At 46.5% G+C, this 16,637-nt stretch overlaps 1 protein-coding gene across 6 annotated transcripts in view; it reads right to left on the bottom strand.

The window, feature by feature from the left end:
* Window positions 1-16,637, bottom strand: part of CALN1 (calneuron 1) — a 662,369-nt gene that overhangs the window by 322,050 nt on the left and 323,682 nt on the right. For all 6 annotated transcript variants that reach the window (XM_031665448.1, XM_031665450.1, XM_031665452.1 and 3 more), the window contains one exon: window positions 7,499-7,642. In XM_031665448.1, coding sequence (XP_031521308.1) covers window positions 7,499-7,642 — 144 coding nt within the window. The remainder of the gene's footprint in view (window positions 1-7,498; window positions 7,643-16,637) is intronic.

Below are 16,637 nucleotides of genomic sequence, written 5' to 3'. Positions count from 1 at the left end.
TTAGCTGGGTGGGGCAGCCTGTAGTCCCAGCCATTTGGGAGGCTGACGTGGGAGGATAGCTTGAAACCAGGAGTTTGAGGCTGCACTGAGCAATTACTGCATACTGCTGCACTCCAGCTTGGGCAACAGAGCAAGACCCTGTCTCTACAAAAAATAAAATAAAATAAAATAACTCTGAGCAGTTCAGCCCATTTGGCACACACATGTGCATGCAGGCGCATGCACACACACACACACACACACACACACACATACACACACAGCCAGTCCCACCACTGAGGGCAAACTGGCTACAGGCCAGGTGAGCAATCCCAGACCCTCCTGCCTGCCTTCCATTCTGTCCCCTGGAAATGTCTGGCTGGATCCGTGTCCAGGAAATCCAGGCGAGATCCCTAATCCAGGGAGATGACTGTTCCATGTGCAGCCGGCAAGGCACCCCCCTCCCAAGGAGCCACCTAATGAAAACCTCATGTGTCAACTTGGGTTGCACAGACAAACCCAGGCTAATTCCAGCCGGGCCTCGTGCCGAAGGTATGACCTCACTGTCGGGCAAAGCGGCAGGGACCCCAGAGAAAGAAAGATTGGTGTGTGGGCCAGACCTGCTTCTAATCACAGCCAGCTGGATGGATAGAGGCACCGTTGCCATCCCGCCTGCCCAATACCAGGGTGTACAGACCAGGAGGCATGATCATCCTATAGCAAAGAATCCTAAGCTTTGCCCCAAACGCTCCTTTTTCTTTTTCTTTCTTTCTTTTTTTTTTTTTTTTTTTTTTGGCATCATCCACATACTAGGCTGGTGCGATTACTTTGCACCAACCTAATAAAAATCTCTGCCGTTCCACATGTTCCACACCAAAGAGAAACTTAATTAGGTAGGCTCGAATCTCCGGAGGATTCCCAGTTACAGAAGCGAGGAAGGAAGGATATAATTAGAACCTAATTTTTTTTTTTTTTTTTTCTTAACAGAACAGCTCAAAAGGTCCCACTAAGAGAAGGACAATTAAATGCAGTCATTCCATCCATAACCAGAACCTGGTACCTGAGAAGTTTCACTCATTGGCAAAGTGAAATTGGCAAAATACCTTCAAGACATGCACTTCACCCTCAGACTGGGCATTTTTCATTTAGCTCTTTTCACACTTAGGGATTGTATAAATTTTGTGGCGGCAATGCCTGCAGCCTACAATGCTGCGTATTTTCATGGATTTTGTACTAAATCTTTTGTAGGCAACAAAACAAAACTTCAAGGAAGCTGAGCTTCAAAAATAAATAAATGCGCTTTTACCTGATGGGTCACCATGAAATAGTTGATGACTTGAGTTTTTGTTAAAGGAATGAATAGAAATCCGCTGTGAGATTTGCTCAGAAGTTCTGCTTTCAGCGTTGGTAGCTGAGTATGATGAGTTGCAAATAAATTGGTGAAACTTGAAGTCTCTTAAATCGCATCCCAGATGCCTGAGCCCTGATGAGCTCTTTGAACAATATCATCACATAAAGCCCTAAGGGACTCCAAGCTCTCATGAAATCAGGGAAAATTTGCAATAATCTAAAAATTTCCCCACAAGCTGGGGTCCAATGCAAGAATATACAAACAAGCATGAACTTGGGGCTGAAGACGCTTAAATCTTTTGTTTTGTTTCGTTTTTTGGGGTTTTTTTAGAGACAAGGGGCTAGCTCTATTACCCAGGTGGGAGTACAGTGGCGTAATCATAGCTTACCGCAGTCTTGAACTCCTAGGCTCCAGCAATCCTCCTGCATCAGCCTCAACAATCCTCCTGCCTCAGTCTCCCAGCTAGCTGGGATTACAGATGTGCACCACTATGCCCAGCTAATTTTTTCTAGTTTTGCAGAGACGGGTTTTCACTATGCTGCCCAGACTGGTCTCAAATTCCTGGCCTTAACCAGTCATCCTACCTTGGCCTCCCAAAGTGCTGGGATTACAAAATGTGAGCCACGGTACCCAGCAAGATCCTTAAATCTTATAGGAATAACTCTCCCACAATTATAGGAATAACTTCCAGACATAACTAGGAATAATACTCTACAAGAAAAATAAGCCCTTCCTGTGTGTAAAGAAGTTGCTAATTGCTAATTCCATTCACATTTAGTCCATTTGATTCGGATTTTTGTTTGTTCATTTGTTTCTTTAGACGGGGTCTTGCCTTGTCACCCAGGCTGGAGTGTAGTGGCGCAATCTCAGCTCACTGCAATCTCTGCCTCCTCGGTTCAAGCGATTCTCGTGCCTTAGCCTCCTGAGTAGCTGAGATTACAGGCACGTGCAACCACACCTGGCTAATTGTTTTGTATTTTTAGTAGAGACGGAATTTCACCATGTCGGTGAGGCTGGTCTTGAACTCCTGACCTTAGATGATCTGCCCGCCTCAACCTCCGATTACAGGTGCGATTGACTAGGTTTTATTACAAGAGTTGTGTGAGCAGAATCAAAGACCCAAAGCCTTCTTAGTTCCAGAAACAGACGTACAGGTTAAGACTTTTCTCATTTTAAGGAGGAAACTTTTTTTCCTCTAAATGTATCTCTGAGATAATGATGGAAGTCACTGGAAGTAAGATCTTGCTGGAAAAGGTGTGCTTTGCTCCAGCTTTTCAGAAATATCTCTAAAATATAAAGCAAGGTCGAATCAGCCCTACAAAGACATGGTGAGTCACCAGCAATCAGAATTGGGAGAACAAGCTGGGAACCACTCATACAACTGAATACCCTGGATAAAACATCTCTATCCTGAACCAGAAAATAAATGTCTACAGCTGCACTTGGCGGTTGGCCCTAGGGTCCATTCACCATATGGTCACCCTTATTATCATCCTCCCAACAAGTCCAGCAAGATAACAGGTGAGAACCATGCTCTTGCAACTAGCCTGCAGGCCGAGCAAACATCTCCTTATCATAACCTTGGTCTGTTCTTCCAAAGAGACTTCCTGCCCATCTCCTCTGTCCTTGCTTCTTGGTGTATATCTCATGCTCAACCTAGGGATGCCAAAAGCCCAATCCTCTGGTGCCCAATGCCTAGAATTAAGCTGCTTTTCAGAGGGGAACGGTGTGTGTTAACAAAACAAAACAAAGAGGCCTCCTTCCTAGACCTTTATCTAAGGCAAGATCTAGCTGGTTTGGGATAAAACTTAGAGTTCTGGAGTAGGGAAGAACCTTAAAGATGATCAAATCTAGTCATTTTTCAAAGCTTATTTTATTTTATTTTACTTTATTTTTGAGATGGAGTTTTGCTCTGTCACCCAGGTTGGAGTACAATGGCACAATCTTGGCTCACCACAACCTCCACCTCCTGGGTTCAAGGGATTCTCCTGCCTCAGCCTCCTGAGTAGCTGGGATTACAGACATGTGCCACCATGCCCGGCTAATTTTGTATTTTTGTTAGAGACAGGGTTTCTCTATGTTGATCAGGCTGGTCTTGAACTCCCGACCTCAGGTGATCTGCCCGCCTCGACCTCCCAAAGTGCTAGGATACAGGTGTGAGTCACTGTGCCCAGCCCATTTCTCAAAGCTTTTTAAACATTATGAGGGCTGGGTGTGATGGCTCACACCTGTAATCCCAGCACTTTGGGAGGCTGAGGGGGGTGGATCACTTGAGCTCAGGAATTCGAGACCAGCCTGGCCAACATGGTGAAACCCCATCTCTACTAAAATACAAAAATTAGCCAGGCGTGGCAGCGCACGTCTGTAACCCCAGCTACTCAGGAGGCTGAGGCAGGAGAATCGCTTCAATCTGGGAGATGGAGGTTGCAGTGAGCCAAGATCATGCCACTGAATTCCAGCCTGGGCATAAGACAGAGTGAGACTCTGTCACAAATTAAAGAAACACTACAAGGTTGTATTTTTTCCAGCGAGGTTGTATGCGGAAACTCAGTAAATAGAAAACAGACATAAAACAAGCTGTTATGTCCATACAGTGGAATAGGAATATGGCCATCAAAAGAAATGAAGTCATGATAAATGCTACCACACAGGTGAACCTTGGAAACACTATAGTAAGTGCGAGAAGCTACTCACAAAGGAAGGCAAATTACATGATTCCATTTATAGAAAATGTCCAGCAGAAGCAACCACAGAGACGGAAACTAGAGAAGTGCTTGCGTAGGGCTTGGGGAAATACGGGGATTGAGAGGTGACGGCTAAGAGGCGCAAGGTTTTGTCCGGATGCAGTGGCTCACACCTGTAATTCCAGCACTTTGGGAGGCCAAGGCGGGCGGATCACATTGTCAAGAGATCGAGACCATCCTGGCCACCATGGTGAAACCCCCATCTCTACTAAAAATACAAAAATTAGCTGGGTGTGGTGGTAGGTGCCTGTAGTCCCAGCTACCCAGGAGGCTGAGGCAGGAGAACCGCTTAAACCCGGGAGGCGCAGGTTGCAGTGAGCAGAGATGGCGCCACTGCACTCCAGCCTGGTGACAGAGTGAGACTCCGTCAAAAAAAAAAAAAAAAAAAAAAAAAAGTGAGATGCAAGGTTTCTTTTTGGAGCAATGAAAATGTTCTAAAATCGACTGTGGCATGTGTTGCACAAATCTGTGCATCTAGCCTGGCCTGGCTGGCCTGGCGGAACCCCTACATGCTCCTCCTGGATGAGCCCGCCAATCACCTGGATATTGAGACCATCGATGCCCTGGCAGACGCCATCAATGAGTTTGAGGGTGGTATGAAGCCAGTCAGTTCTGACTTTGGACTCATTCACCAAGTGAGGTCCTGGCCGGGTGTGAGGCACAGCAGAGAGTGTCTAGGTGGTTGGGTGGAGCAGTCATGGCGTATGAAGGGGCGTAGTACTTGCTTACTGAATTAAGACAAGGGGCTCAGGGTGTAGACACAGGTGGCGAGGACCAGATCTTATGGCTTTACCTATGGGGCTACTTTGAAAGCCTTCACTGAAACACTTCATGTCTTCAGTAGCTACTTGGAGATGTTAACCAACTTGGGATTACTGAGCCAAATGGGGCAGAGAGTTGGGTAGAAAACAGGGTGCTTTTGCTACTGGTCCCAAGATCCTTCAATCCAAAAACACGATTCTGCTAAGAAGGGTGTGGACTAGATAGGGGACTGCCACAGTCATCAGAGAATAAGCTGCAGGTCATTTCTCTGAAGCTTTGGAGAAGATGGAAGTTGGGTAAAAAAGAAAAAAAAAAAAAAAGAGGCTAAGAGGGAAGCCTCTGAACAGATCTGGACAATGGGAACGTCCAGACCGAAGGACTTGACAATGGGAATGATACAGTAGCTCCAGCTCAGAAGGCTCCAAAGCCTGCGGGTTATGGTGTCCTTGGGACAGACCATCCCAAAGAACTTAGAGGCAAGGAGGCAGTCTGCATACATCGGCGTGCGGGGTAGGGCAGGAAGATAATGCAGTTTTCTTCCTAGAAGCCCCTTCCATCAGTCTGCTGGGCAGGAATGGGGACAGTGACTGGCCCAGGATTAAGTCTAGGATTTGTTTTCCAGGTTGCACAGGAAATGCGGGTCTGTGGGAAGCAGAGACACTGACTGGCCTGGAGACATCCTGGCCAACAGGGAACACCTCAAGTCGAAGCTGGTACATGGGAATCCCCAGCTCACCAGAAGGACGCACAACATGTGAGCCCTCTGGTCTTGGGTTAGGACCTCTGTCTGGAGACCAACAGCTGCTTCCCACTGACCAATCTCTCGGACAACATAGAGAAGTGGTTGCCTAGGGCTTGCGGGGACAGGGGGATTGGGAGGTGAGGGCTAAGAGACGTGAGAATCCTTTTTGGAGTGATGAAGGTGTTATTTTATTTTCCTTCAACTTTTATTTTAAGTTCCAGGGTCTGTGTGCAGGATGTGCAGGTTTGTTACATAGGTAAACGTGTGCCGTGGTGGTTTGCTGCACAGATCAACCCATTACCTTGGTATTAAGCCCAGCACCCATTAGCTATTCTTCCTGATGCTCTCCCTCCCCACCCCCAACAGGCCCCAGTGTGTGTTGTTCCCCACTATGTTCTCATCATTCAACTCCCACTTATAAGTGAGGAAAAGCACAGGTATCTTGGAACCTAAAATAATATACAATTTAGGCCAGGCACGCTGGCTCACACCTGTAATCCCAGCACTTTGGGAGGCCAAGGTGAGATCAGGAGATCAAGACCATCCTGGCCAACATGGTGAAACTCCATCTCTACTAAAAACACAAAAATTAGTCAGTTGTGGTGGCGGGCACCTGTAGTCCCAGCTACTCTGGAGGCTGAGGCAGGAGAATCGCTTGAACCCGGGAGGTGGAGGTTGCAGTGAGTCGAGATTGTGTCACTGCACTCCAGCCTGGGCGACAGAGCGAGACTCCATCTCAAAAATAAATAAATAAATAAAATACAATTAAAAATAAAAATTAAATTAAAATAAGATAAAAATGTTAAAATAGACTTGTCATGAAAAAAGAAAAAAGGTGAGAACATGTGGTGCTTGGCTTTCTGTACCTGTGTTAGTTTGCTGAGGATAATGGCTTCCAACTAAAATCCGTTGTGGCATTGGTTTTACAAAGCTGTGACTCTCCTCTGGCTACACTGGGACTACACTCCCGCAGTGCGGCAGCACTGCTCCCGCGGCCCCTCCCCTGCCCCTCCACCTGCGTTAGCTGCACTCTTAACTACAGCGGGACAGTTACCTGTCTGTTTCATATCCTCCTTCCAGTTACATTTGTCCATGTCTGGACTTTACTGGCTGTTCCCTGCAGCCCGTTGCTGGTGAACTTTTCCTGCCTGTGATGCAGCCAGAGACACTGAGGATTAGCCCAAGAGCCCAAGCCCAGGCTCTAGCCTACGCAGGAGCTTAGGATTCTTGTTTGAGGGGTTTTGGTGATGTTGGAGGAAGATCCCGTCATCTCCATTCCTTTTTGCTTCTAGCTTGGAGCTCTGGACCAAGACCAGTTTTTAAATAATTCCTCAACAATGTAACTTTTAGATCTGCGTGACATCTACAAAGCATCCAATAAAGAAAGAGGACACAAACAAAAAAAACCCTGTGCATCCACTAAGCACCCCTGAATTGTACACTTTAAATGTGTAAATATTAGAGTGTGTGAATTCTATCTCAATAAAGCTGTTATTTAGAAGAGGAGGAGGAGGAAGAGGGGGAGGGAGAAGAAGAAGAAGAGGAAGAGGAAGAAGAAGGAGGAGGAGGAAGGGGAGGAGGGAGGAGGAATGGGGAGGGAGAGGAAGATGGGGAGGGGGAGAGGGATGGGGAGGGGGGAGGGGAGGAGAAGGAGGAGAAGGGAAATAAGAAGGTGCTATAACTGCTCCACCAGCCAGGCTTCTTTCCTTGCCCCATCCTATAGTGGCCCTGAAACAATCTCTACAGGGCCCTAGAACTCTATGGAAAGTTACCAAAAACGCCTGTTCTAGTCCAGGTTTCTGTTTCTCAAATGTAAACCAAGTCTTTGGAATTAAAAGTGCAAGGCCCTGCATAAATCCGACGTCTCACTGATGAGACCAGGGCACGTCTCAGGGGAGAAGCTGCTTGTACGGGTCTTACCGTCCATGTCCAAGCGCTGCATGATGATGGCCAGCTCCACCTCACTTGGCATGTACCCCAAAGAGCGCATGGCCATGCCCAGCTCCTGCTTGGAGATGAAGCCGTTCCCATCCCGGTCCAGAACCCGAAAGGCCTCTCGGATTTCTACAATGGAAAAGCAAAGAAAGTCCAGTGGTCACATGGTTGGCTTTATTGCACTGCAGTCATTGGTGATTGTCTACCGAGAACTCCTAACTGCTTTACAAACAGTGATTTGTTAAAACTCTTTAATCAGATAAAAGGGAAGACAGAAGAAGAACATAAGAAAAGAAACAAAGAAAAGAAAAAGGAAAGAGAAAAAAGGAAATGGAAGGGAGGAGAGGAGAAGAGAAAATGAGAAAGAAGAGAAAGAAAAGGAAAGGGAGAAAGGGAGAGAGAAAAAGAGAAAGGTGGAAGGGAGAGTGGAAGAGAAGAAAAGAAAGGAATGGAAGAAGGAAGGAAGAAAGGAAGGAAGGAAAGGAAAAGAATGGAAGGAAATGGAAGGAAGGAAGGAAGAAAAGGAAAGGAAGAAAAGAGAGAAGAAAGAAAGAGAAAGAAAGAAAGCTGAAGAAAGAAAAAGAAATGAAAAGGAAGTAGGGAAGGAAGGAGGGAGGGGGGAGGGAGGGAGGAGGAGGAGGGAGGAGGGAGGAGGGAGGGAGGGGGGAGGGAAGGAGGAGGAAGGAGGAGGAGGAAGGGAGGAGGAGGAAGGAGTGGGGGAGGGGAGGGAGGGGGAAGGGGAGGGGAAGGAGGGGGGAGGAGGGAGGAGGGGGAGGGGGGAGGGGGGAGGGGAGGAAGGAAGAAAGGAGACAGCTGGACCTGAGCATCCTCCAACTCTGTAGGAGGCACACGATTGGATGGTGGTCCCAGCAGAGAATCATGTTAACCAAGGACACTTTCTGAGCAAAGATGAGGATTTGGTTTCAGCTGTGAGGAGAAAGCTGCCTCTTAACTGCAGTCCTCAGAAGGAAAGGAGAATGCAGTTCCCCTCTGCAGGCATATTTCAGATCCCTGCAGCTGTAGGAGCTGTGCAGAAAGCTCTTTCAGCCTCAGGAGGAGAAGGGTTAAGTACCCTGCTGTTTGTATCTCATTCTCCTAATTTACAGGTGTTTTGTAGCTATAAACAACCTCAGATCAATAAGAGCATCATGAAAACTCAAAAGACGTCTTTAATCACTTTGTCCCTGGGCTAGCAGAGAACTCGACTCTGCTGTCAGTAAGGGCTGTTTCACCTGGCAGACAATCTCCCCTCCTCTTCCCCTAAACCAGAGTTGCTCTAAATTCCACCCAAAGTCCCCTTCTCCAGAGCCACTGCAGCTGTCAGTCCTGGATTGGATGTACAACACAAGGAACTGGAGGTCACAGTGTGAAGATGAAAGGTTCATTAATTGTTTCTGAGCACACCAGACCTAGAGCAGCTTTGACTTTTCATCAATAAACGAAGTGCAAGCCCAGACATGTCAGCTGTCATTATTCACCATGCCACGCAACTAGTATTGACTTTCTATCATGTGAGAAGCACAGTATTAATAAATACTGAGAAATAAAAATGATCCACCAGGCATTGGGGTTCTCCCGCTCAGCCTGACTCCACTCAGGATGGTAAGATGCATGCAGAAACTTTCTATCGCTCTTCAAATGCATACAAGCCCCTTGACTCTGACTCATTTACTTATTACCTCACTGAATATCTTGCCATGCCCTGGCATGGTCATTACCACAAACTTGGTGACTTAAGACAACAGAAATCTATTGTTTCATTAGTCTGGAGGCCAGAATTCCAAAATCAGCAACATTAGATCACAATCCTGATGTCAGCAGAGCTGTGCTCCCCGTGAAGGCTCTAAGGGAAAATCTATTTGTCTCTTCCAGCTGCCAGAGGCTCCAGCATTCCTTGGCTTGTAGCCCCATCACTCCAATCTCCACCTTCTCCTCTTCTGTCTATAAATCTCCCTCTGCCCTGCTCTTATAAGGACACTTGTGTTTGCTTTTAGGGACCACTCAGATAATCCAAGATAATCTCCCCATCTCAAGATTCTTAACTTCATTACATCTTCAAAGACTTTTCTGTAAGGTAACATTTATAAATCTCAGAGATTAGGATTTGATATCTTTGGAGGCTGCTTTTCAGATTGCCACACTATTGCTTCCAGTGTTTTTGCCCGAAACATCTTCCCTTTTTCTTTCCTTGCCCAAAATTATATCCATCCTTCAAGGTCAAGTGTGGATGCTAAAGTGACTCCATCTTGGATGCTAATCTGCCCTGTTGACTTCTGATAAACTCTAATTCTGGGAATGCCTTTTCTATTTTATCTACTGTTCCTTGTGTAAGGCCGTGTACTTACCATACATCCTGCCCTTAGGCAGACTCCTGCCTCTCCCTACAATTGTCCTACACATTCCTTCCCTATGGTATGTAAGTCCTGGGTCTGGTAGGTGATAGGCCAGGGGGATCCACCATCTTGTCTCACCAACCCGCAAGACACAGGCATAGGGTAAGTCCCTATTAAATGTTTCTTTCTGAGAAGCTAGACATGCCAGCCTCTTTCTTCAGCCTCTCAGCTTCCTCGGACTTTGGGAGTAAGTTTTCATGGACTTGCCCACTGCAAAACACCAAAGCAGGGGTCATGGATTCCACAAAACTGTCTTTGCTCACCATAGCCAAGTTATCTCCCTTTCTGCTGACTGTTCATAGCAGGTCATTCATTCCTTTCTTGTGACATCTGGCATACTCCATCTAGAAATACTACGATTGGCTTCTTTTCTGAGCGGTAAGCACCTCCTACCCTTCTTTCATCTTAATGCGTTCCCTGCCCACACTGTAGGAGGCGCTAGACAGATAGCTGTTCAACGGATGATGAGTCTGAATGGATAAGAATCATATATTAGTAGTAAATTCATTATCAATACTAATGCAGCATGCTGAATTCTTTCTGTGATGAACTGTGGGCTCCAGCAGAGAGGAGACCAGCCTGTGCACCAGCACCCTAGGCTTCCAGCCAGGCGTATTAGCTAATTAGGTCTGCGGCCAAACCCTGGAGGCCTCAGTTTGTTCATGCGTAAAATGAGCTGTGCTGGCTGCAAGGATCCCCCAGGTCCTCCAGCCCTTCTTTCTATGAATCTGTGGACATCGTTAAAGTGGTTAAGTGAAGAACAGGAAGCCTGTGTTCTCTTACATACCCTATTAATCTGCTATTCAACACCTCCTCCCCTTTCTTTCCATCAATGGTATAGAAACAAATTTTAGTCCAACCCAAATTCTGAATCAAGGCATTTGTCTGCATTTTGAGCTTTTCCCATCAATGAAATATGCTCAAGGTGACCTAGAACAGCCATATGTTTTCCTACCAAGTCCCGACAGGTCTGGAAGGAGCTTGGAGCCACTGCTCAGTTTGAGGTCATGGCGCACTGTGCTCAAGGACACTGGAGTGGAGGACATAGCCTCATGTGGCCTGAGCTCGGATCCCAATTGCCAAGGATGGGAAGATGCAGGGACCAGGCCTCCCAAAGTGAGAGTCAGCCCATGAGGCAGCCAGCACCAGCGCTGCCCTTCAAGCTGGTGCAGGCTTCCCCCTCAGCCTCAATTTCCCCATCAGAAAAATTGGGCTAGGTCTGATCTCCTTCCAGCCTCTATAGCAGGGTTTTACATGGGAGCCAGGACATACGAGACAACAGTAGGAAATGTCAGAGGATGACAAGGTCTGCGGCTACAGTCACTGGATAGCCAGTTGTAAGTTAGCCTTGCTCTTAGTTCTCTGGACCGCTCCTTCCCAAGGCATCTCCCCTTCCCTTTCCTTCTGACTCAATCCTGAACTTGCTGGGCTGCTGATATGGCTGGACAGGGTGGGTTCCTTTCATTGGCAGGCCTTGCTCCTGCGGTCTCCCTGTATGTCCTAGACCTTACGGGTGAACATCAACCTACATCCTTACACTGGACGACACCCCACCGGGCCCTAGCTGGTGGTGTTTGAGAACATGGCCTGGAAATGAGGACCTGGACAGCTGAGCCTTTGGACTTCCGGGTTGCCCCACCTTTGGGGCTACTGGATTTAGCAAGTCACACTATAGATGGAGGTCACTCCAGAACTTCCCTCCGCTAAAGGGACCTGCTCCTTTGAAGCCTTGAATGCCTATGGCTTACTCTGTAGTCTGGAGCAAGGCTGGCCTCTTCCAACCAAGCCCAGGCCAGGGCAGGCCACACATCAGCTCAGGCTTCTATTTTCTGTGGCATGCAGGTAAGTAAGACAAATCTGTCCTTCTTTATTCTCTATTTGCATAGGGAGCTCCTGGCTCCCAGGTAGAGAATTCGTGTGTGTGTCTGTGTGCGTGTGTGTGTCTGTCTGTCTGTCTGTCTGCAGAAGCAGACAAACCTCACTAACTTCTTTTTTTTTTTTTTCAAAATAGCAGAAAGAGGAAAAAAAAAAATACAAAACTAGAAATCCATAATAGGCACCTCTGGAGATTTAATGTTTCTAGGGTAAGGAAAGCCCAGGCGAACCAGAGGCTTATTAGAAGGAAATGGGTCTTGCAGTCTGGGAGAGACATGTGATGTGTGCCTCATTTTATTTTTAATAGCAGAACAGGGTGTGAAAAATATGCCCATAAAACCCGCAGACACATTGGAACAGGCAGGATCCCTCTGGCTCTAGGAGGACGGCTCCCAGCGTTGAGTGGGCTTTGGCCACTTTCCCATCCTTGGGAACTGGGGACCACAGATCAAGTTTTCAAGAACAGCCAGTAATGTTGTGTGCTTTTCACTGAAACGTACTCCTTTTCTTTGGGCCAAAGTCTCTGGTGCTTCAGGGCTCCGTGAGCATGCTGTATCTTTGGTCTTTAATTAAATTTTACTCCTCCATCTCATGCAACACGTGCACGTTAGACAGTAGTATGCCAATTTTAGCCACCTCCAAGACGTCTTTGTGGGCCACAGAAATGCTGTCTGCAATGGTGATAGGAACCTGTCCAACTGTCATTGTGTGCTGTATGAAAGGACACGTGGCAAGACGCATCATCTGAAAGAAGGACTCCAGTCTCCACGCGCATATGGAGTCGCCCAGAATCAAAGTCGGCGTTCCCACAGGGCTCTGAGCCCCTCCTCCCTAAAGGAAAGCAGAGAATCTTGAGCCAAGCAAGGACTTGGAAAGAAATAATCCTGTTATTCAGCCCAAGAGATTTACTTCTCATTATGCTGGTAACTTTTTTTTTTTTTTTTCCTGAGACAGTCTTGCTCTATTGCCCAGGCTGAAGTGCAGTGGTGCCATGATAGCTCAGCGCAGCCTTGAGCTCCTGGGCTCAAGGGATCTTCCTGCCTTGGCCCCTTGAGTACACACCACTATGCTTGACTAATTTTTTATTTTTAATTTTTTTGTAGAGACAGGGTCTCACTGTATTGCCCAGGCTGGTCTTGAACTCCCAGCCTCAAGCAATTCTTCTGCCTCAGCCTCCCAAAGTGCTGGGATTACAGGCATGAGCTGGTAACTCTTTTTTCTTTCTTTCTTTCTTTTTATGTTGGAGATATGATCTCGCTGTGTCACCCAGGCTGGAGTGCAGTGGCATGAGCTCGGCTCACTGCAACCTCTGCCTCCCTGGTTCAAGTGATTTTCCTGCCTCAGCCTCATGAGTAGCTGAGATTACAAACACTCACCACCATGATGGCTAATTTTTGTAGTTTCAGTAGGGACGGGGTTTCACTATGTCAGCCAGGCTGGTCTCGAACTCCTGACCTCAGGTGATCCACCTGCCTCAGCCTCCCAAAGTGCTGGGATAACAGGCACGAGCCACTGTGCCAGGCTTTCTTTTTTCTTTAAAAAAAAAAAAAAAAAAAAATGTCTGCATCGAGACCTAGCGCCCTCTGAGAATCAGGCCTCAGCTCCACGATGCTTCCTAATGACACAGCCCATTCCAGGCAGGAACAACGGCAAAAGCACAGCTACCGCGGGGCGCAGACTCATTTCTCAGGCAACAGATAAAGTCCAGACAGCAGCCAGCATCGATATTAGTTGGCTGATGTTTGGCTTTGAAGAATCAGGTGAAATTTACAGTACTAATTTGCCACCTCACACTGGTAATGAAGACAACAATTTTTCCTATCTCAGTATGTGCACGATGCAAAATCTGCTTGTTCTCCACAGAAATATATCTTCAGGAAGATTGTGGGTCTTCACTGCATAAAGTGATGGCTCTACTAACAAAGAAGATGCTTTGTGAGGATACATGGCACTGAGACATTGCAAGACTGGAGAAAGATGCGGTTCAGCAAGGCTAGGCAAGACAATTATTTAAAAGCAATGGAAATGCACCAGAAAATGTAAGATACAAAACTAGAGTTATTTATGCAAAGAAAGAAATTGGGCAGAGACTGAGCCTATGACAAAGAGATTTAGAAGGGTTTTCACCTTCTCGAAGAAAGGTAAAAAATGAATAATTACAGATGATTAATAAGCCATTCATTCTGCAAAGAGTTGCTATTTAGTTATATGTCAGTTGCTGTGCTAGGATAGATAAGTAGCAAAAGAAACTTTCCAGGCTGCAAGAAATCTGTATTACAGTTGAAGAGACAGAGAGGTGACCAGATGTTCATAAGCAAGAATGACAAGTGCTATAATCCAAGTCTGCACAAAATCCCACGGAAGTCGATATGTTGAAGGGACAACTCTGAGGAAGGGTTGTTGGGGTTATGCTTGAATCTTTTAAATCTCAAGTCTATCAAGAGAAGGGCAAACGGGCAGGGGTGGGAAAATGTGGCAAGACACGAGCATGTCTACAATTCTGGCTGCCTGGTGGGTGGAGAAACGGGAAACACTGAGAAATGAGAGTGGAGAATTGCACTAGGGTGATGCTATACTTTGGATGTTTCCACTGTTGAAATTTGATCTCCACTGTTGGAAGTGGAGCCTAATAGGAGGCCTGTGAGCCGCGGGGGCAGATCCTTCATGAATAGATCAATACTCTCTCTGGGAGGAGTGGGAGGGGTCGCATGAGTCCTCAATTAGTTCCTGCAAGAGTTGGTTAAAAGAACCTGGCACCTCCCTCTCTCTCTCTTGCTTCCTCTCTTACCATGGGATCTTTGCATACACTGGCTCCCCTTTGCCTTTCTCCATGGGTGGAAGCATCCTGAGGTCCTCACCAGCACTCAAGCAATTGCTGGTGCCATGCTTCTTATACAGGCTGCAAAACCATGAGCCAAATAAGCCTCTTTTCTATATAAAGTATCTAGCTTCAGGTATTCCTTTATAGCAATGCGAAACAGACTAAGACAGGCAGTATTGCAACAGGCCTTCAGAGCCATCTGGGCTCCACCTTGCAGGCCAGGGGTTGGCAAAGGATGGCCTGTAGCCAAGCCTAGCTCACCACCTTTTTTCACAAATAAAGTTTTATCGGAACACAACCATGCTCATTTGTTTCTATATGTCTCCACCGGTTGTCTATTATCTCCTGATTTTGTGCTACACCAGCAGGATGGAATAATTGTGATAGGAACTGTGTGGCCCACAAACACTAAAATATTTATACTCTGGACTTTTCTTTTTAAAGTGTGTGACCCTTTCATGTAGGCCACAGGGAGCTCCCAGTGGTTTTAAAATATATGTTTTTAAGGGTGAGATTTTTAGACTAAGAGCTCAGGCATCAGGGTGGCTACTGCTGGAGTGACAAGAGATAAGAGGCTGTCACAGAGTCTGAGGGGAAGATGATGAGCTCAGAGCTAAGCCAGCATGGTGGCAGAGGACACTGTGGAAAGAAGGGCTTGAGCAACTTTTCAGAGAGAGAGTGGATGGTGCTCAGGGAGAGCTCAGATGTCAGAGTCTGGGAGAGGGACGATTTGAAAGACAACGCTGGAGGGCCGGGCACAGCGGCTCACGCCTGTAATCCCAGCATTTTGGGAGGCTGAGGCGGGTGGATCACTTGAGGTCAGGAGTTTGAGACCAGCTTGGCCAACATGGTAAAACCTAAGAAAGAAGTAAAGTAAAAGTAAAAATGAAAGTAAAATAAAAGTAAAAGTAAAGACAAGACAAGAAAAGAAAAGAGAAGGAAAGGATAGAAAAGGACAGGACAGGAGAGGAGAGGAGAGAGGAGAGGAGAGGAGAGGAGAGGAGAGGAGAGGAGAGAGGAGATAAGAGGAGAGGAGAGAACACTGTAGTTTATGTGACAGCATTAACAACACACAGTTCAGGAGGGACTGCAATCTGTCTTGGAGGGAGGAGCGGTTTGGCCACACTGAGGACAGGTGTCTGACTGATACCCTGGTGGTTGCTTCTAGTGAGCAGCTGCAAATATTTGACAAGAGTTTGGAGACAGGTGATGCTGAAAATATGACAAGAATGGAAAACGGGGATAGAATGATGATCACTGCATAGAAAATGCTGGTTTAATCCCAGGGAGGGCTTTGGTGTGAATGAGTTCTAATTTAATTATAACCTATCCGTCTGCAAATACGACCAATTGACTTCAGTAGTTAGGAGACACAGAGGTGAAAGGGACAGAGCTCTGAAGGCAGAAGAAAGTGTGCTAGAAAAAGGAGATTGGGGCCAGGCACGGCGGCTCATGCCTGTAATCCCCGCACTTTGGGAGGCTGAGGCGGGCACATCACCTGAGGTCAGGAGTTCGACACCAGCCTGGCCAACATGGCAAAACCCCATCTCTACTAAAAATACAAAAATTTGCTGCGCATAGTGGCACATGCCTGTAATCCCAGCTACTCGGGAGGCTGAGACAGGAGAATCACTTGAACCTGGGAGGCAGGGGTTGTAGTGAGCCAAGATCGTACCATTGCACTCCAGCCTGAGCGACAAGAGAAAAAGGAGGCTGGGCATGCAACAGGAGCTCAGAAGTGTTCCCATTTTTAGTAATGTGGGACATTTTGGACATTACATTATATATGGTCATTATACTACATATATAGTATTATATGTATAGTATAATATAGATAGTATAATATAAATATATGGTATAATGTCCATAATGTCCTACATTATTATATACTGCATAGTATATATTATACATAATATACAATTATATAGGATATATTAATGTATAGTGTACAATATATACCATATATAATATACAGTGTATAATAATAACATGGGACACAGAAACAAGCCACTTAGATGGAAGGGTAGATACACTG

The sequence above is a fragment of the Papio anubis genome, chromosome 4 (assembly GCF_008728515.1).
Source record: "Papio anubis isolate 15944 chromosome 4, Panubis1.0, whole genome shotgun sequence".
NCBI lineage: Eukaryota > Metazoa > Chordata > Mammalia > Primates > Cercopithecidae > Papio > Papio anubis.
This window is presented reverse-complemented; position numbering and strand designations above follow the sequence as displayed.